Genomic DNA, 27,722 nt, shown 5'->3' on the forward strand with positions numbered 1-27,722 from the left:
TATGAGTGAGCCACCAAAGTCATTATTCTTGGATGGTGAAGACATGTGCCTGGGTTCACAGTCAAATGATCCAGTCTTGGCACTTATGAATGTAGCTTAGGGAAAGCTATCTTTCTCTCTTTATCCTGTCCTTTCTCCAAGGTCCTTTGGAAGGAATGTTCTTCCATCCTGACTTTATCCTCTCAACAACCTTGTTTGGTAGGCTAGACCGAGAGAAGTGACTGGCCTAAGTGACTTTCATAAATAAGCAGGGACTACTACACTTGCTACCACTGAGATGTACAATGGGCCCACCTTTTCTTGTGTCACCTTTACTTAATTGGTGTTCCTTTTTTACAGCCCCCTAAGACCATCCCGACGTCATTTTCCACGGGTCATGCCATTGTCCAAACCAGGTAGGAAAGAGGTTGCTTTTCATTTGGCATGGTCATTATTGAAACTCTAAGAGCTGGAAGAACAGGAGATGTTGGACAGACCCTGCAAAACTGCTGTCTCCTTGTAACCCCATATAGATGAGACACTCTCAATTGGAGCAAGCTCATTTCAGTTCTGGAATTTGTATACTTCCAGATCTAGGAGTTAAGACTGCTGTATGTGGGTGTTGAGACAGTGAGAGTCATAGGGAAGATCATTCATCAGCTGCAAATTCTGCTCTTTATACTGTGATATCCCTGCTAACAATGCTTTTATTGATTTTCCAGCACTGAGATCATGATTTGAGGGTGTTTGATATTAGCAACAGCATCTATTCATCTACATTTTGGCATAGGGAGAATCTGCAGTATCCTGGGCACCTTTTAATTTCTTCCTGCAAAACCTATGCCAAGCAAATTCATCCCCTGCCTAGCCAAGCAATGTTGAGTTCTTTCCATATGAGAAATGTAGATCCCTTTTTTCTTAATTCCTTTCCGTTTGTTTTCCTCAGATTTTTTTTTCCATGTTGGATCCTCTTGAACCAGTTCCCCCTTGATTAATTTACTTTTACTCCTTTGCTGTCTGCCTCTGCAAAAAAAGAGAGACCACTCATTTTTCAGTCAGGTGATTTAAGCCTGCCCAAAGTTTTCTTTCAGCAGTCCAATAATCACCCAATTGCCTGCTCCACTGCCATTCCCACAGCCTGCTTCCACAACAACACCCCTCCAGAATTAGCAGTGAGGCAGGTGCCAGTGTAGTGCTTTAGATGTAGGAATGGGCAGAGATTGAACCATGGAAACACTTTTTGGACTCATGTCTCAGCCTTTTAAAACACACACAATTATTTCTATGGGGAGAGAAAATGACCAAATTGCTCACCCAAGTTCATGAAAAGAACCTCCAAGCAACCACTCCCCCCCCCCATCCCGCCCCAGAATCTCCAGCTATTGTATTAATAGTTTGGATGACCTCACTATTCTCTATGTCTGCCATGTTGTTGAATGGTACATAACATTTAATGCTAAAGTAAAATTAAAGCTTGCAGGCACTGGATAGGCTGCTAATGTTTCTCATGACCCTGCTTATACCATATGTATCAGCGCATAATTCTTTCATTTTTGTCTTGTGCTTTCTGTTTGTCTCTCTGCCTCCCCTGTGAAGAACATATGAAATCCCTCCAGTTGGTTAAGGGTCTGGTATCCAACATGTTTGCTGACCAGCTCCTGGAAGCATTCTCTGAGCACATGTTGTCTGCTGCCAGCATGGCTGCCTCCTCTTTAATTATTGAGGAGGAGGACCCTGGACCTGCATCATCCTTGTCAGTGGTGAACTGTGCTGTGAGAAAGGCTCAGAAGCCTGGTTGGTCCCTGGACAAAGTGGTGGAAGATCCAGCTGCTGCTCAGGTTTCTTGCCTTAGAGGACTCCTGGGAAAGGCACTCATAAATGGGACATCATCTTGGAACAACATTGCTGCTCTCAAATTTAGTCTGTACAGAAATTGGAATTTATCTGTGGCATACTAGAGTCCCTCTCAGGATGCTCAGGAGGATCCCTGAGTCCATGGGATATTCCACTCTGTTGTGTGCTGTGTGCCTCTCCTCAGTTTGGCAGCCTGTGTGTTTTATTTTTCAAATACCCTAGCAGTGATGCCAGTAATATGCTTGGCCAATCAAGGAGGCCTTAAAGGAGCTAGTTGGCAGCTAAATTTACAATCTCCTCCACATACTTGGCAAAGGGCAAATGGGCTTGATCCATAACTGCAGGCTTCAGTGGGCATTAATAGTCTCCCCCTTCCTTCTTTGCATGTGCATGCTGTCTTTCCTCATTCTTTCATATTTGTTATTCAGAGTTCATTGCTGTTGATTTTAGTTGCTGTTGGCTTTAATATAAAATACCTTTCACTACAAGAGGAGGTGTTTTCAGAATGCTGTCTATGTGTTGGAGAAGGTTGTAGCACAGCCCCATGTATCCATCTTGCCATACATTTGAAACCAAAGGCCTCACCTCTGGATCTTAACCCTGGCTCTTCTGATCTTAGAAAGTCATTACTGATGGATCTGGCCTCCCATCTGAGATAGCAGGGTTTGTTTGCCTTTCTTTCTTTCTTTCTTTCTTTCTTTCTTTCTTTCTTTCTTTCTTTCTTTCTTTCTTTCTTTCTTTCTTTCTTTCTTTCTTTCTTTCTTTCCTTGCTTTCTTTCCTTGCTTTCTTTCCTTGCTTTCTTTCTTTCTTTCTTTCTTTCTTTCTTTCTTTCTTTCTTTCTTTCTTTCTTTCTTTCTTTCTTTCTTTCTTTCTTTCTTTCTTTCTTTCTTTCTTTCTTTCTTTCTTTCTTTCTTTTTGTCTTGTAATTCCATTGTCTTTCCATTGCAGTGCCTGCGACAAAGCTGAGTGCCATGACAAGGCCCAGCGTTGGCCCCTGCCAGTGCAAGTATGACCTGATGGTCTTCTTTGAGATCTGTGAGCTGGAGGCCAATGGCGAGTAAGTGACTCCCTTTGCCTGTAGAGGGGAGGAAGAGGTGGGTGATTGACTTTTGGTTCCAGAAACAATCACTAGAACAATCACCCACGAGAAAGCTTTAACCGATGCTTTAGTGAAGTTGCTGAGGGTATCTCTGCCAATGGTCACAGTGGAGGTTCAAATAACAAGCTCTTGTGCAGCTAGCTGGATGACACTATGAAGCCTGGGCAGTGGTGGGCTGTTCCCAATGGCTCAGCTGTAAGTAAACACAGCTGGGCTGGAAGTGACAGACTACTGCCAGTAGAGAGGTGGGGCCCCATCAAAAGGAGGTTGGGGGCAAGCAGATAGTGGTGAGCCAAAGCTATCAGCCCAAATACCCCCTCATACACATTCTACTGTTACAGATGTGAGCATGTTGCTGCTATAACATGACAAGAGCCCTAACTGAAGGAGCTCCAGCCAAGTACTATAGCAGAACTGCCATTACAAGAGCCTTGATACCTTGCGAGAACTAGTAGCAAAATCAAGTGCAAAGAGGTAGTAGTGCTGTTTCCTCACTGCGAGGGCCTGTTTAAGCCAGGCCCTTGAGATGCTTAAGAAGGGATGTCACAGGCGACCTGGGGTGAGCTTCAAAGGACCCCTGGGAGATGTAATTGTTTCTCTCTTGAAGCTCAGCAGACACTGGCTTCAGGCCCTTGGTAATCCATGACTGAAGTGACTAAGCCTGTAGAAAACCACACATGGGATGCTGCCCATCTTGGAGTCTCCACAAATTGTCCATTTGCTCCCTAAAGCACAGAAAGTTTCCTAATGCACACACACAATTTGCAAGTCTTCCCTTTCATCCAATCCAATCCAATAATGAATGTTTGTAAATGCAAGTTGAAATCAAGCCACACATTCAAAATGATTCATAAAGATTGGGAGAAGGTATGTTAATACTGGGTTTTAATAGTTTAAAGGTAAAGGTAAAGGTATCCCCTGTGCAAGCACCGGGTCATGTCTGACCCTTGGGGTGACGCCCTCTAGCGTTTTCATGGCAGACTCAATACGGGGTGGTTTGCCAGTGCCTTCCCCAGTCATTACCGTTTACCCCCCAGCAAGCTGGGTACTCATTTTACCGACCTCGGAAGGATGGAAGGCTGAGTCAACCTTGAGCCGGCTGCTGGGATTGAACTCCCAGCCTCATGGTTAGAGCTTTCAGACTGCATGTCTGCTGCCTTACCACTCTGCACCACAAGAGGCTCTTTTTTTTAAATAGTTTACTAATATTGAATTAATTGTGTGCTTTTTAAAAAGCATGCCTTACTGTGCAAGTCCCCTAGAGAAGACTCTCTGGAGAGGTGACCTAGACATTTTCTAAATAAATAAATGCTATGTAAAAGTCAAATGAGGGGATGGGACTATTACCTACAGAAAAAAGGACATGCATAAATTTCTTAGCAGGTAATCATGCATAATTCAGTGTACTAGCCTTGTACTACACAATATGATCATACTAATTTATTTTGGGATACGTTTCTGTAGAACCAGCAACTGTCGCCCCCTAATTCTTAACTCTGAATGCTTTTCAGCTGGGAAGGTATTTTACTGTTCACCTTTCAGAAAGGCTGAATGCTCTTGTTCTCTACATGATTATGTGTTTCTTCACCTTCATTTCTGCCTTGTAAATCAAGGGTTGTAATGAGAAACATTGAACCTTTTTGGGACCAAATTATCCAGAATGCTCACTGGCACTGCCAAGAGGTCAAGCATGGGAGGAAGAGAAAGGGTCCCATCAGACATGGGGGCTGTTACCATGGCATTCTCCGTGGAGGGGGGTTTGCATGTTGGGTGAGAGGGTGAGGCAGAACAATATATTTGAGTATCCAGTGCATTTGATTAACCCACAACACCCTCCTTCCCCATAACTGCCAGATGACAAAAATTTTTGCTGTACTTTGAAACCAAAGGATGGATGATGCAGACCATCCCAACTCCAGCAGTCTGGCTGAAAGGCATACAGACCACAGTGATGTGATGCAGCAGTAATTGTCCCTTTTTGTTGTTGAGATGCCTTGATGCGATTGTGGCTTGGAATCGCAGTGGTGTGGTTGCCTGTGGTGATAGCACTTCAGTGCAAACCTGGCACGTAACTGTCCTGTGCAAAACAAACAAACATGCAGACCTACCTTTAGCATGATAATATTGAGAATCCAGATGAGGCTTGCTAGCCTTGTTTCTGGGGCAGGGAATATGGGCTGACATTCCATATTTAGTCTTACTGAAGTTCTCTTTTTCCAGCTACATCCCTGCTGTTGTGGATCACCGTGGAGGAATGCCATGCCATGGAACATTCCTATTACACCAGGTATTTTCTGTCTCGTCCCTTGAGCCTATTGACCCATCACTAGTGCTGCTCTAAATTTTCATAGGATTTTTTCCTGCACGAAAATAGGTGATTTAAGAGGGAAAGCCAAAGACAAGCCATCCCTCATGAAAAACAAACTTGTTTCCCCCCAAACAACTGGTCCTTTGGAGCTGATTGGCAGCACAAGCTACAGTCCTTCCCTTCTTTTAGCAAAGTGGACCTAAAAGAAAACAATCTGCAGAAGGATCTGAGAGAGGAGGGACTATGCTGCAGATTGTTTCCTTGAAAGGCTGCTTTAAAGGACATGATTGGCAGTGGGGAGTGCATCTTTCCCCCTTTCTTGCAGTCTTTTTAAAAGAGAGATTCAGATGAGTAGCCGTGTTGGTCTGAAGTAGCACAATAAAATCAGAGTCCAGTAGCACCTTTAAGACCAACAAAGATTTATTCAAGGCATGAGCTTTCGAGTGCAAGCACTGTCAGACTAAGAACTGACCATCATAACAGTGAGAATATATAAGCAAAAGCTACTGGACTCTGGTTTTTTTAAAAAGAGGCAAATGTTTAGCTCCTCAGAATCACCAAAAAGCAGGTCTGTGCTTTTTGTAGAGATTGAAAGGTTTCAACTCCACCAACAGTCACAAGTCTTGTAACAACTGTCCCATTTCTTTCTGGGCATGATGGATGGCAGGGTATCCAAAGGAGAATCACAGTCACCTTGGTGCACGAGACTGGCAGCCACATCCGCTGGAAGGAAGTACGAGAGCTGGTTGTGGGTAAGCAAAGCTGTGCCTGACTCCCTCTGCCCTCTCCTGAATCTCATCCATGGCTGAAGTCAAATAGTTGCCTGAACAGACAGAGCAGAGCAGCCATACTCCTGAACTCTACCAGAACCTGAGAGGCTGCCATATGAACACAGAGGCTAACCATTGGTTGTCAAAAGCAGCATTACTGATCCCTAAGTGATGTAAGGCAGGGGTCCCCAACCTTTTGATGGCCAGGAACCACCTCTGGGGATGGGGAAGAGCTGGTGACCTGGGCGCCGCGCATGCGCGTTTTCACCACCAGGGAGTGCTAACACGCATACGCGGCAGCTACACGCATGCGCGTTTGTGTCCACCGCCGTGCAGGCAGCCACGCCTGCCTCTTCCTTCCCCGTAGCAGCAAGAAGCTAGCCAGGCCGCGAGTGAAGCTTCTCACTGCGGTGAGCTTCTCGCTGTGTGTGTGTGTGGGGGGGGGGGGAGAGGCAGGCATGGCTGCCGGCGGCCCGGTACCAGGCTAAAGACCGGGGGTTGACGACCCCCGATGTAAGGCTTTAAGTATTGTTGCTGGCTTCAATGCAAGAACATTCCTACAGGGTGTCAATTCAGGTAGACAGAACTTAAGACTTGTTGCTGGAATTTAGTATAATGAAAGCCATCTGCACTGCATATTGTGAAGAGCTAATCTAGCTCTAAAACCTCAGGGCTGGGAGGCTTGGTTGAAGTAGTTACCTTTGCTTATGCAGGTGAATTCCGAGAAGCTGCCAAATTATATGATAAATAGTCATGGTACCTGCTGGGTCTGGCACTTCTCTTTGTTCCCAAAGCAGCATGGATCTATATGGTGAGAAGTGCTGGAATTCATTGGCAATGTGGCTATTTCTGGACATCAAAACTGACAAGAAAAGACAGGTGCAAGGGTGTATCCCAGTGAAGGAGCATCACTTCACTTTAGACGCTCAGAGACATACCCTCTTTGACGCTCCTTCAGGCAGTGCAAAAAAACTGAGCATTATTTTCTGTTTGAAGGTCGAATCAGAAACACCCCAGAAGGAGATGAATCCCTCATTGATCCCAACATCCTCTCTCTGAACATACTGTCATCAGGATACATCCCCCCCTCCCAGGATGATCGGTGAGTTTGACAATTCATTCTCCTGGCATGCTATGTTCATATAACCTGGGCCATAATGGGCCTCCACGAAGGTCATCAGGAAATGTAAGCCAATCTACATGTCACCTATGACACGAGTGAACCCTAGAAACACCAATCTGATTTTGCAGACAGACATGATGCTGTGAAACTAGCTTTTCCAAGCAGGCCAGAGGTCAGGAGAGGGGCACAAAAGGAGGAGGGGCTTCAGCCTTCTCTCCTCCACTGTATTTCCCATGGTAGGACCTATGTACCCAGCTTCCCAAAACATCACAGGTAATGTGTTGTTTGGCCTCAAGTAAATGGGAGGAGACTTTAATACCAAAGCTTTCACTAGGACAGCAAATAGGCTGAAACCATGCTAACATTAGCTGAATGGCCAGTCTAGTAAGGAGAAAGATCACTGGTCCTAAATGCTTTCTCTAGGCATCTCCCTGACATCTCCCGAACTTTTACCAAGCTGGTATCTGATATTCCAGGCAGACAAGCTAATTTTCCTTATATCATTTAATCTGGGTCATGAATATCTGCTGCCTTGTCTGAAAATCATTAGGAGGTGACACCATTTGAACAGGATTCTTGGATTGCTCCTCCACTTGCCCTGTAGCAACAGCTGCAACAATTAAAATGGCTCTGGCAGAATTTAGAAAGCCTTTTGACAGTATAAGCAAAGTCGTTTCCCCTGCTGTGATGGCCTACTCTCTCATATAGCTTTCTGAGCAAGTCCAAAGCCAGGCTTCAGTCCAGCCTTGTGAAATGAATGTCTGGCAAACTATTCTGCTATGATCCCTAAGATTAAAAAAAAAAAAAACCTCATACCTCTCAGGTCCACCATTGTAATGTGACTGAACAGTGGTTCTACAGCTTTGTGGTGTTTGTGCATATGTCTGAGAGGCGTGACTGCTTCCATGTCTTGTCTAGTAGGGACTGATATTCTGGAGAAAGTTAAAATGAGAGAATTAGAATTTGTCAGCAGTTTTTTTTTTTTGGATTTGTCTAGGCTCCTTGGGGCTTCAGTAGTAGTGCGCTCATCAAATCCCAGAAAATGGTATTGTGTTATGGCCTGGGTGAGTTTAGTAGTATGAATGGCATAACGAAGCTGTTACACATTTTATACTAGAAGAATGGCAGGTAGGGGGCAGCGTGCATTCCATTTTGAGGTTTTTCTCACCTTTGGGGGAGTTGAAGGAAAGGATTCCCCCCTCTTTCTGTTACAGATCTCTGACTGTTCTCTCATGCTTTTTGTGGGAGTCCACTCCTCAAGAACCAGTGTTTTAGGAGACATTTCACATGGGACAAGAGGGGGTAGGTGAAAAACTCCTGCTCTGCTGACGGAAATCCCTGGAAATTTCCTCAGTGTGATCCAAGCTGAGATCTAATAATTTCTAGCAGTATAGGTCTACTTTATCATTAATAAAATAGCCAAGTATCTCTTATCAGGCTTGTTCCTTCAGCATTCCTTTCTAATCATACATCTGATGTACATCCAAACCTCAAGCTTGTAGAGGTGCGTGAAATATCAGGACACATGCCATGTGGATAAACTTGTGGATGAGGGAAAGTGTCAGTGTATGAGATGAACAGCAGAAGCTGATGAAGAGCTAAAAAGAAAGATGGATTGTCTGAAAAGAGTTGGGCTGCAGCAAGGATTATGCATGGCAGGGTGACAATATTAAAAGGGAACAAGAATTGTCCCCCACTGGGCTGCTATTGGTATTAATTTCTATAGGATTTTCCTCTTTCAAACCAACGATCAACAGCCTAATAAAGAAATACGAATCTAAAAACAAATTACCTAGTAAAACAAGGCCAGATATGTCACTCTGGGCTTTTCTACATTCTCATTTTATTTGCTGCTGCTCCTGTTTCGTCGGGATGTGGTCCTGTCCTGCATTAAATATCAAATAGCTTTGTTTCCAGCTTCTTTCTCTGCAAAGCTGACAATTAAAAAGTTTGGTATCGAATTGCAGAACATGAAAAAACCCTCCAAAGAAATGGGAACTTGACAGTGAGTAAAAGGAGAATGCAGAAAAACTTTCCATTCAGATCTATACAGCTGTTGCATTGATTAATATGGAGGGAAACATAATGTACGTAAAAGTGCTACCAGATGGTAGTTTAACCAGCAGCAGTGACTACAAGCCTGGAAGTAAAACATAAAATCTTGTAGGAAGAGCACCTCTTGTCACAACACAAATATTTGGCACTGCTATTGCTGATGCTGCTCAGCAGTTGCTTTTCACGTGTCTTGATCTTGCTAGTGTGTTGGCTAATAGGGATAAGAACAACTGACTTGCAGGTATCCAGAATAGCCTTACATTCATCTTACATTTGTTGAAGGAAGGAAGCTGTTGGGGTAGATTTCACTGAAAATTTCTGCTGACAGAAAGGGGGGGATGATTTTTGCAAAACATTCTTTCAGCTACCTCCTGGGACTAAACACATTTTCAGGGTGTTTTGGACTGCTGTGGGATGGAGGAGGCAACCAAGTCCTGCTTTGCCAGTTGAATTGTGCAGTTCAGCTATGAAGTGCTCAGACTCTCTCTAGTGACTGGATTAAAACTCAGTTGCATATTCTAGGTATAGTTTTTCTGCTGCTTTCTCAAATTCTCCAGCTGTGGACAGGAGACTTAAACTTAACTCTCATTGGAATTAGTGGGTTTATCACAGGTTTGTTTGTTGACATTTTATTATTTAATTGATCTGTAACATTTACTAGCTAACACTTTCTGCTAAACATGGCACCCAAACCAAAATATATGATTAAAATAAATGTCAAGCTATACAACATTGCAAGCAAGGGGGGGGGAAAAGCACTGTAATAAGCCATCGGTTAGGGGAAGGGAAAATAGGGAACTTTTGTGTGTAAGAAGATTTGTGTTTTATTTTTGCCTGTCTGTATCTCTACCTGGTCTATGAGCATTATTCCTAGCTGCCTTCCTGGATGAAAACTATACTACTGGCTTCCTTCTTGGCTGGTACCTCAGTGGTATCAAAAATGGCCAATAATTGTCAGGAAGAGGCAGAAGGGGAAAGCTACTGCAGCAGCTGAAAAAGACATGGAAAAATTCCCTGTCTTCCGGATGCCCCATTCTTCAATTTTGCATGGGCTTTTGAGGCTTGCTTTGGGTCTAAATGTTGCTGGAGTGAGCAGAGCTTCCGGGTGGGACTATTTGCAATCTGCCTTTTGAACCTACTGCTTTAGCTCCCTGCTTTGCTTTTGTGTGTAATCCCATGGCTTTCCCAGAAACCAGCCCCAAGCTATCATCCTTACTTTATATTTCCATAGGGACAATTGTCCATAGGGACAGTGAGAAAAACTTCCACTAGTTTCATTCTTATAAATGAAGAGAAGAGACCTCTGAACTTCCTTACTGTCATGGCAGCACACAGCTGTAATTTGGGCACTAGGGATTCTTCAGATTTGGTGGCATGGACTCTGCATTGTAGGCAGACCTTTAGAAGCCTGGACAGCTGTTGCCATAAGGATCTGAGACAGAACTTAGTCCAGGAATTCAAGTTGTCATTGCAGTGCTTTGATCTCAGGATATGAGGACTGTTCTGTTACTTTTCACATTTGTGATCAAGGTGATATATGTTGGATTCAGTCATTTTATCCTCACAAGACCCTTTTGATATAGGTTAGGCCTGATCAAAACTTGATTCCTCCCCTCCTCGAGAGCTTCATCACTGTACAGGCATTTGGAACTACCGTGCATGTCCAGTACCCCACCTACTACACCATGGTGATTCTCACTCATAGTTGAGCCTGTGGGCCAGACAGGACACTACCTTTGCTGATTCCTACTTCACATGGTGGAGGGAGCCAAGGCTCACCTACCTGCCCAACATACACGATACACTTATTGTATGACAGATGCCTGGATCTGACCACATGATCTGTATGCCTAATTCAGAAGTTAAGCCCATAAATCACGTGTTCAAACACAGAGAGGGTGAAGTGAGAGGAGGAGACGAGCCCTCCCTTGCTTTTCATCACATGCAGGAGATTGATCAGCAAACATAACATCCGACCCAGCCAGCCCTTGCCTCGATGATGGTGAAGCTTTGCTGTTTTCTGCTGCAGCCTGAAGTGCCAGGAGAGGCTGTGGGTGGTAGGCCTTGGGATCCGCCCTAGAGAACTGCTGCTGCTGCCGCCGCCGCTGTTGCCACCCATTTGGACCCACACTAACCATGTGATTGTTTGTGTTTTTGCAGGCAGTTTCTTGATTCGGATATGCCTAGGTATTATTTGTTACCCTCCCTGTTTTCTTTGACCTCCTCCTGTTCCTGATGCATCCTCACACATGTCAGCATTGCAGTTACCAACGCTATAGACCGCCCTTCCCTCACCTGCTCCAGCACACTGGCTTTCTCTTTCTCTTCTGCATCACAGGGCTTCTTTTTTGTTCCATTTTGGGTCCTTTATTTTCTTACCCCCCCCCCAAAAAAAAAGAAAAACAAAAAAACCAAACCGCTTTCTCTCTCCCACCCCTACCTTTAGAAACCTTTGTTGCTTTGCCTGGGTTTCTTTTTGTTTTGCTGCTGTTGTAATTCTTCTGACAACATCTGTCAAAAACATGCTGACCCTTGCCCGTACTGGAGCCCCTTCCACCCACCTCCGTTTTTTGGCACCAAAGCCCTTTGTGAGCTGACGAGGGCTGCATGAGAAGCTGCATTGGCTGAGCTGGGAAGTGCGGTGGAAAATGCTACTGTGTGAAAGACAAGAAGGGAAAAGATCTAATTTAATATACACTGTGGGAAGGAAGTACTGGATGCCCACGGCATTTTAACGTTGAGAACGTTATACGTTGAGAACGGCTCCCAGAGAAATATGGTATACAATCAGTAAACTTGTGAGCCATCCATGACTAAGACCACTTAGTGCAATGCTGACTTGAACCACTGACAAGAAATCATTGCTTTACCCCATTCAGGAGGTCAGACTATTTCAAGAAGATATAACCATAGCAGTAGCCAAAGAGTTAGTGCTTTGTTCAGAATATATATCAAATATATGAAATTTAGACCTCCTCTTTTTAAGTTAATGTAGTTAGTTAATGAGACATTCTGCCCTGGCTGCCCTTCTGGTGGCACAACCCCTCCATTTCTCCTTCTGTTCTTTTAAAATTTGACCCTCTTTGACTCTCTGTTCCTTTTTACCACCCAGACATAATTCCTGCTTGCCTTTAGATACTTCTCAAGTTTTCCCTGCATATTTAGATCCAAGTGACAGAATGCCCAAGGAAGTAGTATTGTGGATTCCTAGCATTAAAGGGTTGTAATGTACTTGAACAAATTTTCTGAAGTTTTATTCTTTGTGGTAAGCATGCAGGAGACAATTTAGGGAGCGTGGGAGCAAAATAGGAATAGGAAGAGTTGTGGCTTATTTACTGTGATTGCAAGCCACTGTGCAATAGTGAATGTTTGATCAAACTGTGGCTATGTAGAGACTGTGGCTATGTCACAGTGCATGATAGTGATTACCATTGAGCTTCTGCATCTCCAGGTTGGGTTCAAAAACTGCTATTCAAAGAAAGTATACATAGTTTTGGAATAAATTGCTTTGGACTTTTCTTAATGCCCTCACTCTTCTAGGATGAGATGAACAATATTTTCAGCAATAACTGGGTTTTCACCTGGTTTTAAGGACTCCAAGTTGAATACCAGCCATTCCTCTTTTCAGTGAACCAGGAAGAGGCAGCATCCAAACTGGAATGCTCAAAAGTAGGTGGAGAACCAGGTCTGGAGCTCTTTTCTATTCTGCTGCAGTTAATGGCTTTTAGTGGCAGTTTGCCCTCAAGGTGTTTCACAAATTTTTAATGGGTCCTTAGCCAGGGGCATATTCCAGTGGACCACCATTCTGATCAAATTGTAAGCAATCCATAATTTGCCCACCTCTGCTCCAGAACAGCCACTAAGGTTTCTGTTGAGGATAGCCTGTTGATCCAACTTCATAACAGAGTTGCCAGTTTTGACAACAGTTGAAATTATAGGAAAAGAATTGCTTTCCTGTGGTGCATACACACATGTGTTATTTCCCATTGTCAGCAATGGTCAAATAGGTTTATAAGTTTTTGATAGACTATAGAAAACTGTATCTTAGAAGCAGAAGTGAGAGGTGTAGCTATTTCTCTTCCCAATTGTTTTGCCTTTTTAAAGGAGGGAAACCACAAAAACCACTCCTGTGGCTATGAGAGAACTGTTCGGAGGCCACACCAAATTTGAGAGCAGTAAACTAGACAGACAGGAGTTTCTCTCCCAAAGGGACTGTATACCAGAAATACTGTATAATGGAACTGCAGTACAGTTAATATTGATAAAAGCGAATAATCTTTCTCTGCCCACAGATTCCCTTCCCATAATCTTCTGATATCATTTCCACTCAGCTGGGTTTAAATACCGGGAATGAACCTAATTAGGAGAAAAATTACTGGGGTGGCGAGTGGAGCTGCACAGTGGTAATTGGAAGTAAAAATATTTAGCATCCCATTTCCTGTTCACTCTTTTAATCAGACTCCACCCCTTGCTTTCTATGTGATTGGATGAAATCCAGGTTTAAACTCATGGATCTGTGATATATTATCATATATAGTTTAGCCTTTCAATACAAATATCCTTCTAATTTGGGCATCTCGTTGCTGCTTTTGTGTGTGTGCGATGTTCTGTCAAGACACTTCTGACATGGCAACCCTACAAACTAATGACCATCACAACATCCTATTGTAGTCTTGCAACTTGAAGGCTGTGGCTTCCTTTATTGAGTCCATCCCTCTCATGTTGGCTCTTTCTTTTTTCCCTACTGCCTTCAACTTTTCTTAGCATTAGCATTCTCTCCAGTGAGTGTTGTCTTCTCACGATATGACCAAAGTATGATAACTTCAATCTAGTTATTTTAGCTTCTAGGGAGAATTCAGGCTCAGTGTGATCTAGAACCCACTTATTTGTCTTTGTGGTGGTCCATGATATCCATTAAACTCTCCTCCAAATGCTGGTACTTATGACATCATTCATTTTCCATTGTGCTAAGCTCTATAAAATTATCTGCTTTACTTTTACCTTTTTGTCTGTTCTCCTTTCATGTATTCATTTACTACATCAGGCTAAAACATGCTACAAAATGTAGGGCCTTTTCGCACAGGGATCTTTGTTGCAAATTGTTTGCGGAATGAAAAATCGCCATTTAAAATAGTGGAATTCGTCGTTATGCATACCTGCCTTTGTAGTGGAATCAGTTGCGTTTTTTAGCGTTTCCCACAGGCTTCCGGTCCCTTTAAGAAAGGTTTTTTAAAAAAAAAACAGACCCATAGCAACGAATCTAGGTAGATTCGTTGCTACGGAGAGACCCATCCAGCTGCCTAATGTGAGCTGTCGTTTGATTGTATGATCGTTGGCACGCTGCCTCGAGTGATAAAAAAAAAATCCCCCCCCCCTCTCATGGGCCCGATTTTCGGCTGAATTTATGTGTAAAAAATAAAGGGACTTTATTTCAGCAAACGGGCTTTTATGTGGTTTGTGCTTAGTGACTAAAGGTGAAGGACTGAAGCCAGGGAAGCCTCTAAACAGAAAGAGGCTCGCTGGTGCGTTTATCCCCGCTCGCTCGGAGAAAAAAAATGGCGATCGCTTCGCCGGAAGTTTGGAGGAGAGAGCCAGGGGGAGGGACTTTGAAGAACCAGCAACAATGGTAACGCACAGGTCTTTAGCGCTACTGTTGCAGATTGGTTGCAGGAGTGTATTGCTATCCGGAGGGTGAATCCACTTTTCTGGATTCCCCTGAAAGCGCTACAACGAAGCGCTTTTTGCGGGTCGGTTGCAAGATTGTTGCAGATTGTCTACGACGTCGTGGGTTATGGCAAATTAGTAGCGTTTCCAATTAGCAACCATTGTGCTATTTTGAAGCCGTGCGAAATGGCCCTTAGAGTTCACAAGCTGATGTGACTTCCCCCACATTCACATACATCATAGTAGCAAGCTCTGGTTTCATTTTTGCTTGTTTGTGCTTACAAGTGCACATCCCAAACCCTTCCATGTTTTGAATGGTATTTGGGAGAAGGACCTGCAGGAAAGGAACTGGGGCCTGTAGCTTTCACCATTTCCTTTATTAATACTACCACAATAGCAGATACCGTGAAGGCACTGGGCAGCTAAGACATATTTTTGTAGAATGTTTAGTAGCAGTATAGCAAACCAGAAAATTCCTTATGTTCTTCATACTACAGCAACCAGGAAATGCATATGCAGTCTTCCTGTTGGATACAAAAAAGCATGGTAATTTCAGTACTTGGAGAACTGACAACTTGGATGCAATTATTCTTCACGTTCACTCATGAAACCTAATTATATTCTGGATTTGCTTCTTGGGGTGTAAATATCACAGCTGTATTTCTGCTGGGCAGAAATTCCAGTTAGGATCACATGCTTAAGAGACACAATGACATCACCAGTAGATATAATCTTCTGATTCTGCTTTTCTGCCATGATGCCAAGATTACAGAGCTCCACTCTTCTGCCAACAGTTCTCTGTTCTGTTCAGCATTCTTTCTGTTGCCTTACAGTACAGTATGAGGTTGGGCAGTTTTCTCAGTGGAACCATCATGCATATTTGAGATTAGGAAATAGTTCCCCCTAGATCAGATTTAGTTAAGGTGACTATATTTCAACATTGATAAAGCAGGACACCATTGACCGGGGGGGGGGGTCTTGATTAAAAATTTGGTCTATATGGAGCAACAAAAAGTTTCATAGAATGCATAGAAAATAGTATTGTAATATATATATTTTTAATTTCAACATAAGTACAATTTGCCAGGTGCCCCCAGATGTCCCTCCAAAAGTGGGACAATCTGGTCACCTTAGATTTAGTTCAACATTTCCATGTAATCTGTGGCACCAGCTCATTTTCTTGAGGCTCTTTTTCAAAACACACATCAAGTGAGCTGACTGTTTTCAAATGAGCATGTTTGCTTAGTTAGCCCAACTCAGTTTATTAACTAAAGGCTGAGTTTTGCATTACCTGGGCTGCAAGGCCATTGATTCCCCATGGCTGATACTCACAGTGAAGTTTGGAATAGGAAGCCGTGTGGAATGGACAAATGATCTGACTACAGTCTGTGACTGCTGCATTGGAATTCCCTGGGAACCACTGAGGAATCTCCCATTTCAAACATTATTGATGCAGCACAGGGTTAATTGCATGGAAACAGCAGCCATGAACTACAGGTACCATACGAACCACCCAAAGGCTACAATCCTAGGCATATTTGCTAGGGAGTAAGGGCCAGTTTACGTGGTACAAGTACACTCTGTATGCACTGCACTTCTTATGCATGCTGCCCTGTTGTGCTTACAACTTTGGTATGTGAGGAGAAGCACCTTCCCCCTTTCCCCCTTGCACTGTTTTTGTGTCCTGAAATTGCCCTGGGGAGCTGCTAGAGTGGATCCAGCCATTCTTCTCAGTCAAATCAGAAGCCTTCCCCCACCAGAGGAAGAGTTACTTAAGTTGGAGGAAAGCTCCTTAGACTGGAAGAAGGCTTCAGACTTACTTTGCCAAGTAAAGTAGCTGGATCTAACTTGCTGTTTGTTCTGTTGCAAAAAGTATTCAACTTACCTGGCTATACTGGAACAAATAGCAGCTCACTGGGATGCTAAAACAGCATGTGGGGGGGGGGGGATGCTGAGTCCGTCTTCAAGTACACTGAGGTGACAATCATGGTGCTCATGAATTGGCTGTAACTCCCATTGTACTCATTTAACTCCTAATAAACATGCTAATGCTCATGTTTCGTGTCTTATCTTTGTTTTCTTATATTTCTGATGTTATGAGGCCTCTCTGATGACGTATTTGTTAGCAGTATGAAAAAGTTCTTCATAAATTTGCAGCCCAGCAGAACAAGAAAGTTTATTACAAGGGAGAAAGTGAGATGTGCTAGTTAGCACAATAAATTAATACGTAGATCCAATTGCAAGGTTTTCTGTACAGTGTATGTAGCTAACTACTCCTTAACAGTTCCATATGAGTAGCCCACACCAGCTTTGTTTGAAGAGCTTCTTGTTACATGCAAATTGCCAGCTTCAAAAGTAAAGTGAATATTCATTTGCTTTACTTATCTGAATGCAAATTCTGGACTTGATCCCAGAACTTAAAAGACTTATGGCGACCCACTAAGCAATATGATGCATGAGCCAACTTGTCTGTTGAAATATAAGCTGCTACTTTCTATATTTCCCCCAATATTAATAATGCCAGGTGGTTTGAAAAATGAGTGTATTGTTAATGGCCAGAATTTCCAGAAAGGTGAAGAGCTAGGTTTCAATAGCTGAATAGGTTTGCTTGGCTGATAAAGCTAGAAGGGAATATGCATCTGTGTGGAGAAGCCAGCGTTTATGAAGTGGCCTGTGATTCTGTGCTGGCTGACTCAGGGCCATTTCGCACGGCTTCAAAATAGCACAATGGTTGCTAATTGGAAACGCTACTAATTTGCCATAACCCACGACGTCGTAGACAATCTGCAACAATCCTGAAACCAATCAGCAAAAAGCGCTTCGTTGTGGCGCTTTCAGGGGAATCCAGAAAAGTGGATTCACCCTCCGGATAGCGATACACTCCTGCAACCAATCTGCAACAATAGCGATAAAGACCTGTGCGTTACCATTGTTGTGGGTTCTTCAAAGTCCCTCCTCCTGAGCCTGTCCTCCAAACTTCCGGCGAAGCGATCGCCATTTTTTTTCCCCCGAGCGAGCGGGGATAAATGCACCGGCGAGCCTCGGTTTAGCCAGTGAGGCTTCCCAGGCTGCAGTCCCTCCTCAGAGCAGTTTAGTCACTAAGCACAAAAAGCCCGCAGAAGCCCGTTTGCTGATGTATTTTCCCTTTATTTTTCACACTGTTTCGGCTGAAAATCGCACCCGTGGGGGGGGGGGGAGGGGGGATTTTTTTTTTCCACTCGGAGGCAGCATGGCCACGATCAAATGACAGCTCAAACAGAGGCTTCCCCGGCTTCAGTCCCTCCCCTTCAGTCACTAAGTGACCTTCAGTTTCACACATTCCATTCAGCCGAAAATCGGGCCGTGAGAGGGGGGGGATTTTTTTTTTCTCACTCGGAGCCAGCGTGTTAACGATCAAACAATCAAACGGAGCCAGCGTGTTAACGATCAAACAATCAAACTACAGCTCAAACACCCCAGGCAGCTGGATGGGTCTCTCCATTGCAACGAATCTACTCAGATTCGTTACAATGGGTGTGTTTTTTTTTTTTAAAAAAAACCTTTCTTAAAGGGAAAGGGGCTGTTTGGGAGCATGCTAACGGCTGCCCATTGGCTGCTTGACGGCCAGGGGCGGGACGAGCTTGGCAATAGCGCTTCCTTTCTAGCGATTTCTGCCGAGACCGGAAGCCTGTGGGAAACGCTAAAAAACGCAACTGATTCCACTACAAAGCCAGGTATGCAAAACGACGAATTCCACTATTTTAAATGGCGATTTTTCATTCAGTGACCAATTTGCAACAAAGATCCCCGTGCGAAATGGCCCTCAGTGTTAGCAGATGCTGGAAGAATGAATGAATGCCAAAGGAGTTCAGCATGAGTGCCCAGTTCAGGCATGCATGGGGTTCCAGGAATATAACTCTGTGAGCTCCCCAAAGCAGCACTGCCTACTTCTCACTTCCAAATATGTAAGCCATACTCAGAAGCATTTCCTCTTAATCTCATGGCTATGCAGAATCCTGCATCTCCTAAACTAAAAAAACACACCCAAACATTATCTACTTAACAATATATTTTAGGTTATACATTTCTATTTGGCACCTTTGGCTGTATACATTGCAGCTAGAAACCATCACCACTTTGGGCCATGCAGTGGGTTTTTGATTCTGAATATCATATCCTGATAAGACTACATGCTCCCCTGTCTGCAAATTCTTGATGATCTTCTGCCCACTGATAATACAGGAGCAGGAAGTCCAAGTGGAAGGACTTTTTTCTGTTGCAAAGAGGGGAATGTTCAATATGTGATAGTTTATATTGGATTTCATGATGTGACCCTACCTTTCTACCATGTGGATGAAGCGAGATTTGTATCTGTTGATGCTCATTGGCTTATTCACCTGCATCAAATTCACAATAACTGTGGCGGGACTTCATTAATTTCCTTATGTACCCCAATGTAGCTGCCTCCATAGGTAGCTGTCCAGAGGATACCATATAAACCGTGATTGCTGACATTTTAATTTTTTTGTGTATGTGTACATGTGTTTGTCTCGGGTTGCCTTCACTTGTAGCATTTCACTTGGAAATGACACTAGGTATTTCTATCTCACTTTTCTGTCACATTCCTGCTTGTTCTGTTCCCCTTCTGCCTTTCTCTCTTTCTCCTTTGACTTGTTTCTTCTGCTTTCCCTACCCTTTACAATCCTCCTTTCCTAATCTTGCCTCCTCCCTGTTGGAGTTACTTGTCTTCCAGTGGCTTGTGTCTTGGGTGATCCTACTCACAACTCTTTTAGTTTTGATTTTTGCAAGATGCTCCAAATCAGTTTTCTATTAATGTGAACATGCAATGTTTAGAATGGGATGGTAACTGTGCATCAACACCTAGTCAAATCCTCTTCAACAAGAGTGAACATTTATGTCTCAGAAGTAGACCTAGAGTAATGCATAATCTCCAAGAGGGGACTTGGCATCTTTTTAAAGAGGCTTCTGATTGTGTTGATGCTGAGTGTCAGTGAGCTGTGATCGTGGAATGTCCATGTGGAAATGTTGGGGTTTTTTGAAACATGAGGATGCTCAGACAGAAATGAGAGAAAATCCTGATATTTTGATCAGCTTATTCATGTGGTTTCTGAAACAGTTTTTAATTTGGTGGATTCAAAACACTGAATCTGAGCCTATGAGCTCCTCGAGGGGTAAGAAATGTTATTGCAAATATCAAGTAGGAAATATGCATTCCATCAGAACATACATCTGCTTTAGAAGCTTTAGTCCTAAAAGAATGATTCCCATTCCCTGACCACGTGATTGTGCCATGGTTGATGTTCTTTATGCTAACTCTAACTTCAGGAATGGCATAGGATGTCATGGCATCATAAATTGTATTGGGTTTTGCTGCCTGAAGACAGGTTGGGAAATTTTCATTGTACTGACTTGAATCTGAAAACTGCTTTAATCCCATACCAAAAAAGATTAATTGCTGGATGTTTTGTTTCCCAAGTCTACTTGGTGCACCTAACAAGAGGTTCTGGGATATCAGTGACCAAAGGCAAAAGCATTAGGAGAAAAGGCTGGGAAGAACTAGATTCCTGTGTAACTATAGATCATGAAAGTGTCCTTAAAATCAGAAATTGGAGAAAAATATGATCAAATTTTTTTGATCAAATTCAAGCAGATCTATTGACTCTGGCAACTGTGGCTGCAGGTAGAAGATGAACTATAAAAGAATTAGGTGAAACAGCAACTTATAAGAGCAAACATCTGGAGAAGTAATATTAGAAATGTGAAATGCCACGTGCTTTTAGAGAGAGAGGTGTTTTTGGAGCACTGAGCATCCTCACTTTTCTTAACATGCTTGCCAGAAATTAGCAGTTCCTTCCAAGAGAAGGAAAATAGATTGTCTGTTGCACTGTATTTGACTGAAAAGATACGGCCCTGGAGTGCTTGAAGCAAAAATTGCAGACGACCAGCTGCATTTCCTTTTGAATCAATAGAAGATCTGTTCTTTCTCATTGCCCCCCCACATGCACGCCTTACTCCATTTCCTGTCTTTTTTCTGGGCATGTTTAAATTATAGCCGAAGATGTGGCAATGGATCTATGACTTTACCATTACTGGGACTATTTACAGAAATGAGTTTGTCTTTTTTTACCAAGATTCAACAAACCAGAAGTCTTGATTGATTGCTTATTGCAGAACTGATGTTGCTGAAAGTCAAGATTAACTTCCTTCTCTATTGCTACATTTCTCTTTCTGGCCCTTCTTATTCCATACTCTTTGGTAGCTAAAAGCATATCACAAATCATTTCAGTCCATGTGACATCTGACAAGAAGTTCATAGCAAAAGCATTTGCTGGGAGAACTCTCACTGCTGGCTTCACTATACTCTCAAACCACCCAACAGGCAAACAAGGGAGTATATCTGAGCCAAGCACTCCAGGAGGGCTGCATCCATTCAGCACAAAGATGTTTGTGTGTGTGCATGTTTGCATATTGCTGTGGATATAATTCTCTCCATGTTTTCTGGTTGATAGTGTGTTTTTTATAACAAGTCTCTTGCTGTTTCTTTGCAGGACATTCTACCAGTTTGAAGCAGCATGGGACAGCTCCATGCACAACTCTCTGCTACTGAATCGGGTCACTCCATACAGAGAGAAAATCTACATGACGCTCTCAGCATACATTGAGGCAAGAACCATCAGAGCCTTCATAGCACCACCCATAAATAAGCTACACAGAGTTGGGCTTTCATCTCCACCTCCAGCCCTTACTTGTCTTAAAGGGTCTTGTCCCTTGTTATTTATATACATTCAGCTAATGTTAACTCCCTTATAGAACACTTGGATAGTACTGGAGGACAAACACAGCTCTGAAGAGGAAGAGAAGGCAATTGTAAGCTGCTTTGGGTAGTGAAAAGTGGGATATGAAAACCAACTCTTCTTCTTCCCGTCTTCTTTTTGACATAATTTCTACTAAGAGCAAATACAATGGCTGATAGATTCATAGATAGATATCCCCAATGCTATTTAAAGGGCAATAGCAGTTATGAGAGGCTATCTGGACTGGATCCACAGGGAAAGAAAGAACAAGGGTTTAACACCTGTTGTACACAGGTAGGTTTTGCCAACAGAACTCGCTCTACGCAGGCCTACCCTTGTCCCTGACCCGGAAACTTCAGCTAGTGCAAAATGCAGCTGCTAGGGTCCTCACCGACACATCTTGGAGGGCCCACATTCAGCCATTGCTGAGGCAGCTGCACTGGTTGCCAATTGCTGCCCGGATCCGGTTCAAGGTTTTGATTTTAACTTTTAAGGCTATACGCAGGCTGGGACCCACATACCTGAGGGACCGCCTGTCGCCCTATGCCCCACCACAGGGCCTTATGCTCTGTGGGTGAGAATCTCTTGGTTGTTCCCGGCCCCAAGGAAGCATGCCTAGACTTGACCAGGGCCAGGGCCTTTTCGGTCCTGGCCCCTACCTGGTGGAATGAGTTTCTGGGTGAGCTGCAGGCCCTGCAGGATTTATCAGCTTTCCACAGGGCCTGTAAAATGGAGCTCTCCCACCAGGTCTATGGTTGAGGATGGGGTCAGCAAATCAGGGACATTGCCTCCCCCCCCCCCTGGGAGTCGGGAGTTGGAAGTTACATCGCTCCCCTCCATCTTCTTTGTATTGATAGTGGGGGAGGGAGAGGGATGGGATTCTTTCTTTTTGCCATCATGTTGGTATTTTTAATGTCTTTTAATGGGGATTTTAATGGGATTGAGACTATTGTGACCCGTCTCGAGCCTACAGGGAGAGGTGGGAAATAGATATAACCACAACAACAACAACAACAACATGCAGTTGAAACCAACATCTGTGCTTTGGAAAGGAAAAAGACAGGCTCCTTCTCTTTGCCTGTCTATTCCCCTGCTTTGCGAACTCAGGACAAGAGCTCAGTTTAGGCCTGTTAGTAGCAATCAAGGATGATCATGGTGTCATCTAATTAAATGTTTAATTGGTTCAGTCAGTGTGCCCCCTGAAGCATACTGGACCTGAATTAACAAAAGGATCATACACAAAGATGGCTTGTCTTATTGTCAGTTGGTGACAACTTCATAACTCAAAAAGAGACCAGAAGTTATGTCTCTTCCATACAACTTTCCTTCTTTTGTTCTACATAAGATTTCTTATGTTTGATTTTTGTGAAGATTGGGCATATTCAGCATCTTTCCATATTTATAACTTTTGATTCTCCCCCCCCCAAAAAAAAATGAAAAGCTGGTTGAAGTACTTATGTTTATTGTGCCTCAAGGGACAGTAGAAAAACCTTCTTGTAAACAGCAGTAATGAGAAGAAACAAATTCTGAAACTGAAGCTTACTGGATATTAAGGGAGGAGGAAATGCTAGAGTCATTGCTTGTCACAGGAGAAGATTGTGCTGCCTTTGACTGACAGTAGCAGGAGCCTTGGGAGTCTTACTGTTCAGAGAGTCTTTCTGAGGGGCAGGGCTTGTTGCTTTAGAAGCTAGTCTTATTTTAATGACCACTCTGGAAAAAAGCAGCTCTTCAGGGTCTGCTCTGTTCCTTGTATAGAAGTTTATAATTTCCATCTGAAACCTTTTTAGCAAATGGATGCCCATCTTAAAATGTAGTTTGGTTCTAAGTATTACAGTAAAATTATGTATGATCTCATAATTGGCTGTGAATGGGTGAAATGACTTTTGTTCAGATCCTAACTGCATATGAGAAATGGCTACTTTCCTCCAGAGATTTTCTTTACTTTGTCTACCAAAGCAGAGTATTGTTTTTGTTTTGTTTTTTGACTTTTGTAACATTCACGTGACATTGTAGTTGAGTTGTGCTCCACTTATCTTGTCCCTGTCCACAGTAGGTTCTTTCCCAAATCTGTTTTTCTCCAGCCTTTCTGGGAAAACACAGCCCACGTATGTTATCCCACAGCCTTGAGAAAAAGAGGTCCCATCCACATCTTCAGAGGTCCCATTCACATTGCCACCATTTTTATTCTGTCAGTCTCTTGTTGCCTGCATTTCCTCTGCTGTACAATCAGAGGCTTCAGGGTGGTGGCAGCTTTTTAAAAACATTGGCAATTACTAGAGTGGTCTCATAGTTACTGATTTTTGAGCCCTAAAAAGCTCTGTGGTCCCTAAAAGCAGGGGTAGTCAACCTGTGGTCCTCCAGATGTCCATGGACTACAATTCCCATGAGCCCCTGCCAGCATCTGCTGGCAGGGGCTCATGGGAATTGTAGTCCATGGACATCTGGAGGACCACAGATTGACTACCCCTGCCTAAAAGTGTAGCATGTCCACATGAATTGTAAGGATTAGTCATGGTGGTTAATTCCCCGCTCCTCCACATGAAGCCTGCTGGGTGACATTGGGCCAGTCACAGGTGGCTCGGAACTCTCTCAGCCCCACCTGTCTCACAAGGTGCCTGCAAGAGGAGAGGAAGGGAATGAGATTGTAAGCCCTTTTAAGAATCTTTGAGGTAAAGAAAAGTGGGGCATGAAAACCTTCTCTTCTTCCTTCTTCTTATATGGTGCATCTCTGTAAGTTGCCATTATATTAAGCCAATAACTCTTGAAGAATAGTGGAGACAGACAGTAATTCCTACGGTGTGCTGCTACCTGTAGAATAACTAATGGGCATGTACAAAGCCAGTCCTCTCTTGGTTTGCTAGTCCTTTGTGGCAGGGGTCCTGTACCACAGCATGACTGGAGTATGCTTCCCCTTTCCATATTTTATTAACAGGGACACTCAAATGAAAGTCAGAGCAAACAATTATTCCTTCTATATAAGATCTTTTGAGGTTTGGGAAATCTCACAGAGCAGAAACAAAACTGTCCAAAGAGCAACTATGGCTGGTTTTTACCTCCCTTTATGGGGCAGCAGGGAGTGAATACTGAGGTTAGGCAATAACCAAGTACACAGAGATGGTTTCTTCATACCCACAGATGTTCCTTATGTTGTGTCCCAGGTGAAGATTACTGCTCCACATAGCAGCTTTAAGGCATTCTGAGAGCCTTGCAACTGAGAACTCATCACACGCTAACAACCATGACTATCCCAAGCTTATGTAACTAGCAAGTGCCCTTCTGTTTCAGATGGAGAACGGCACTCAGCCAGCAGTGATCACCAAAGACTTCTGCATGGTTTTCTACTCCAGAGATGCCAAACTGCCTGCATCTCGATCCATCCGCAACCTCTTTGGGAGTGGAAGCTTACGTGCCTCAGAAAGGTGAAAAAGTCTTTGCTCATTTTTTCATTGACAGAAGACAAAAACAGTTTTTTTCAAAAAAAATCTTGAAAAACATTTATACGTATTTATCTTTATTCATTTGCTCCATTTGTACCCTGCCTTGCCTCTCCCCAATGGCTCACGTTGTTCTTCTCTCCTCCATTTTATTCTCACATCAGCCCTGTGAGTTTGGCTGGACTGAGAAAGAATAGCTGGCCTAAGGTCACCCAGCAAACTTGCCTGACACAGGGGGGATTTGAACCTGGGTCTTTCAGCTGCTAGTGCAGCCCTTTAACTGCTATACTATACTGGCATATGGTAGTTCTTAACACTCATATGTATAAAATTCACATTCCTAATTTAAGGTTGATGGATGGGGTATCAAACTTTGGGATTAGCATTAAAGGAGCCATGTTCAGCTCACCAATTAGAAAAAACGTCATTGGAGAGTGAATTTCGTCTAAGTAATTATAAACTCCTGATTGTGTTGTGTGTGTTGAACTGCATTTCTTCTCTCGCTTTGTGCTAGCTTTTCTTTTTTCTTTCCTCGCAGTAACCGTGTGACTGGGGTCTATGAGCTCAGCCTGTGCCGGGTGGCTGATGCTGGCAGCCCAGGTAGGAAGCTCTCCTATGTCTTCTGCTTCACTTGAAGGCTTTTGATTAGACTTGTCAGCATGACAGAGCTGGGTTTGTACTTAAGGAAGAAGGATATAGCATTCAAAGGGTATAGCATTAGGACCTCTGAGTCTAACATTCCGATAATAAACATCTGCAATATCATATTTACATGCAACATCAGTGTCACATCAGCCGTAACCTGATGATTTATGTTGCACTACACAGCTGCTGGCTCACTAAATCTGCAAAATAGTGAGGATTTCCTCGGTGGTTGCTTTATAGCTGCAAAAGTCAATAACTTATTATTTCTAGGAATGAGAGTGGTACAGTGTGCACAGTCTACATAAGAATGTTATTTTCTAAAAACCAAAAGCACACAGCCAACAAAACCATTATAAGAACATGTCTAAAACCAAGCTATTGAACAAGTTGGATAGACTGGGAATGAGATATGCTTTATGAAGGTGGAACTATTTCCCTCTGCAGGAATGCAAAGAAGGCGAAGGCGTGTACTTGACACATCTGTGGCATATGTGCGAGGCGAGGAGAACCTGGCTGGCTGGCGACCTCGCAGTGATAGTCTTATCTTGGATCACCAGTGGGAGCTGGAGAAGCTCAGCCTTCTGCAAGAAGTAAGACTCAGACCCCAAGACCCAGAGTGGGGCAGGGTGTAAAGACCTGAGGGTGGATAGATTTAGAGAGCACATAATGTTTCCAGTGGTGTGATATATACCTTTTTCCTTAGACAAAAATTAATCTCTGTGTGAGATGAGCTGACACATTTTCACTCTCTGCATGTTTTACCTATGACCTAATCCTGTCCATGGTTTCTTTCTCAAGGTTGAGAAAACAAGACACTATCTGCTCCTGCGTGAGAAGCTAGAGACAACTCAACGCTCGGGATTGGATTCCCTGTCCCCAAGCTCCAGCGAAGACTCCGATTCCCGTAGTACATCTTATGTCTCATCTCCCATCTCAGCAGATGGGACCCCAGAGGGAAGGGCTTTACCCCTGGACACTCCCAGTGAGAGGCAGAAAGAACTTGCAGTCAAGGTATGGAATCTAGGACAGCACTGTATCATTTATTCTCTGGAAAGGTTGTGTCTGGCTTCATTTTTAGCATAAGTATGTGATGCGATAGGCATTACTATGCCTGTAGACTTGCCGTGCCTGTCCTGGAGATACTGTCCTACTGGCAGCATGTCCCAGGGTTGTCTGTTGCTCTGAAGTCAATGGTCATCCCTGAATGACCACAAAAGCTGCTCAAGGTTTTAAGCTCGCTGTTGGTTTCGGTTTGTCAGTTAGAATTTTTAGCATCAGAATCAGTAACGAAGCACCCTGCTACAGGTGCTTGAGTCAGGTCAAATATTTGTTCTACAAGCTAGATGTTCTCTTTTCTTCCCTTCTCTTTCTACAGTGCTTGCGCCTTCTTACTCATACATTCAACAGAGAGTACAGCCACAGCCATGTTTGTGTAAGCGCCAGTGAGAGCAAGGTATGAGAAACTCCACACTTCCCTTCTGTCCCCTGTTAATAGAGAAACAGGTAAGAAAGGGAGGAAAGGATGCTGCGTGACTGTGCCAAAGTGGCCAGCTGGGGGTCAGGCACGTAGCTCCCTTCCTTCAGGAAGAGACAGGTGCAAAGTGTTGAATTTCTCCATGCCCATGTCTATTGTGGATGGATTTAAGAGACATTGTCTCTTTTGGGAAGGGGGAGACAGTTTTTCTGGGCTACATCTTACCCTAGTTAGATCCTTTTCATTTGCATATGAAATTTTGTCTCATTTGGGGAAAAGAAGCTGAAATGGAGATAGTTTGGGGATGGAGAGTAGAGAATAACCTGGCCTAGAAGTTTCTTATTGTTTGGAGCCTGGATCCAAAGGACACCCTCTGACTGTCTTTTTCCTGAAGACTGGTTGCTTCAGGTACATATGAGTTGTGATTCTTTATCAGGGCCCATTCTGCACACATAGGATAATGCATTTTCAATGTGCTTTGGCAGCTGGATTTTCCTGTGCAGAACTGGAAAATCTACTTCT

The 27,722-nt window shown here is 43.5% G+C and overlaps 1 protein-coding gene across 20 annotated transcripts in view; it reads left to right on the plus strand.

Moving 5' to 3' along the window:
• Positions 1 to 27,722, plus strand: part of KIF1A (kinesin family member 1A) — a 131,182-nt gene that overhangs the window by 91,572 nt on the left and 11,888 nt on the right. For 9 of the 20 annotated variants that reach the window (XM_077349223.1, XM_077349228.1, XM_077349224.1 and 6 more), the window contains 12 exons: positions 340 to 395; positions 2,783 to 2,891; positions 5,154 to 5,220; positions 5,909 to 5,993; positions 7,008 to 7,113; positions 11,350 to 11,376; positions 21,402 to 21,516; positions 24,933 to 25,066; positions 25,620 to 25,681; positions 26,171 to 26,316; positions 26,525 to 26,737; positions 27,102 to 27,179. In XM_077349223.1, coding sequence (XP_077205338.1) covers positions 340 to 395; positions 2,783 to 2,891; positions 5,154 to 5,220; positions 5,909 to 5,993; positions 7,008 to 7,113; positions 11,350 to 11,376; positions 21,402 to 21,516; positions 24,933 to 25,066; positions 25,620 to 25,681; positions 26,171 to 26,316; positions 26,525 to 26,737; positions 27,102 to 27,179 — 1,198 coding nt within the window. Of the gene's footprint in view, positions 1 to 339; positions 396 to 2,782; positions 2,892 to 5,153; positions 5,221 to 5,908; positions 5,994 to 7,007; positions 7,114 to 11,349; positions 11,377 to 19,403; positions 19,428 to 21,401; positions 21,517 to 24,932; positions 25,067 to 25,619; positions 25,682 to 26,170; positions 26,317 to 26,524; positions 26,738 to 27,101; positions 27,180 to 27,722 lie in introns of all 20 variants that reach the window. The other 11 variants (XM_077349226.1, XM_077349230.1, XM_077349232.1 and 8 more) reach the window with 2 other exon arrangements.

The sequence above is a fragment of the Paroedura picta genome, chromosome 8 (genome assembly GCF_049243985.1).
Source record: "Paroedura picta isolate Pp20150507F chromosome 8, Ppicta_v3.0, whole genome shotgun sequence".
Classification (NCBI taxonomy): Eukaryota; Metazoa; Chordata; class Lepidosauria; order Squamata; family Gekkonidae; genus Paroedura; species Paroedura picta.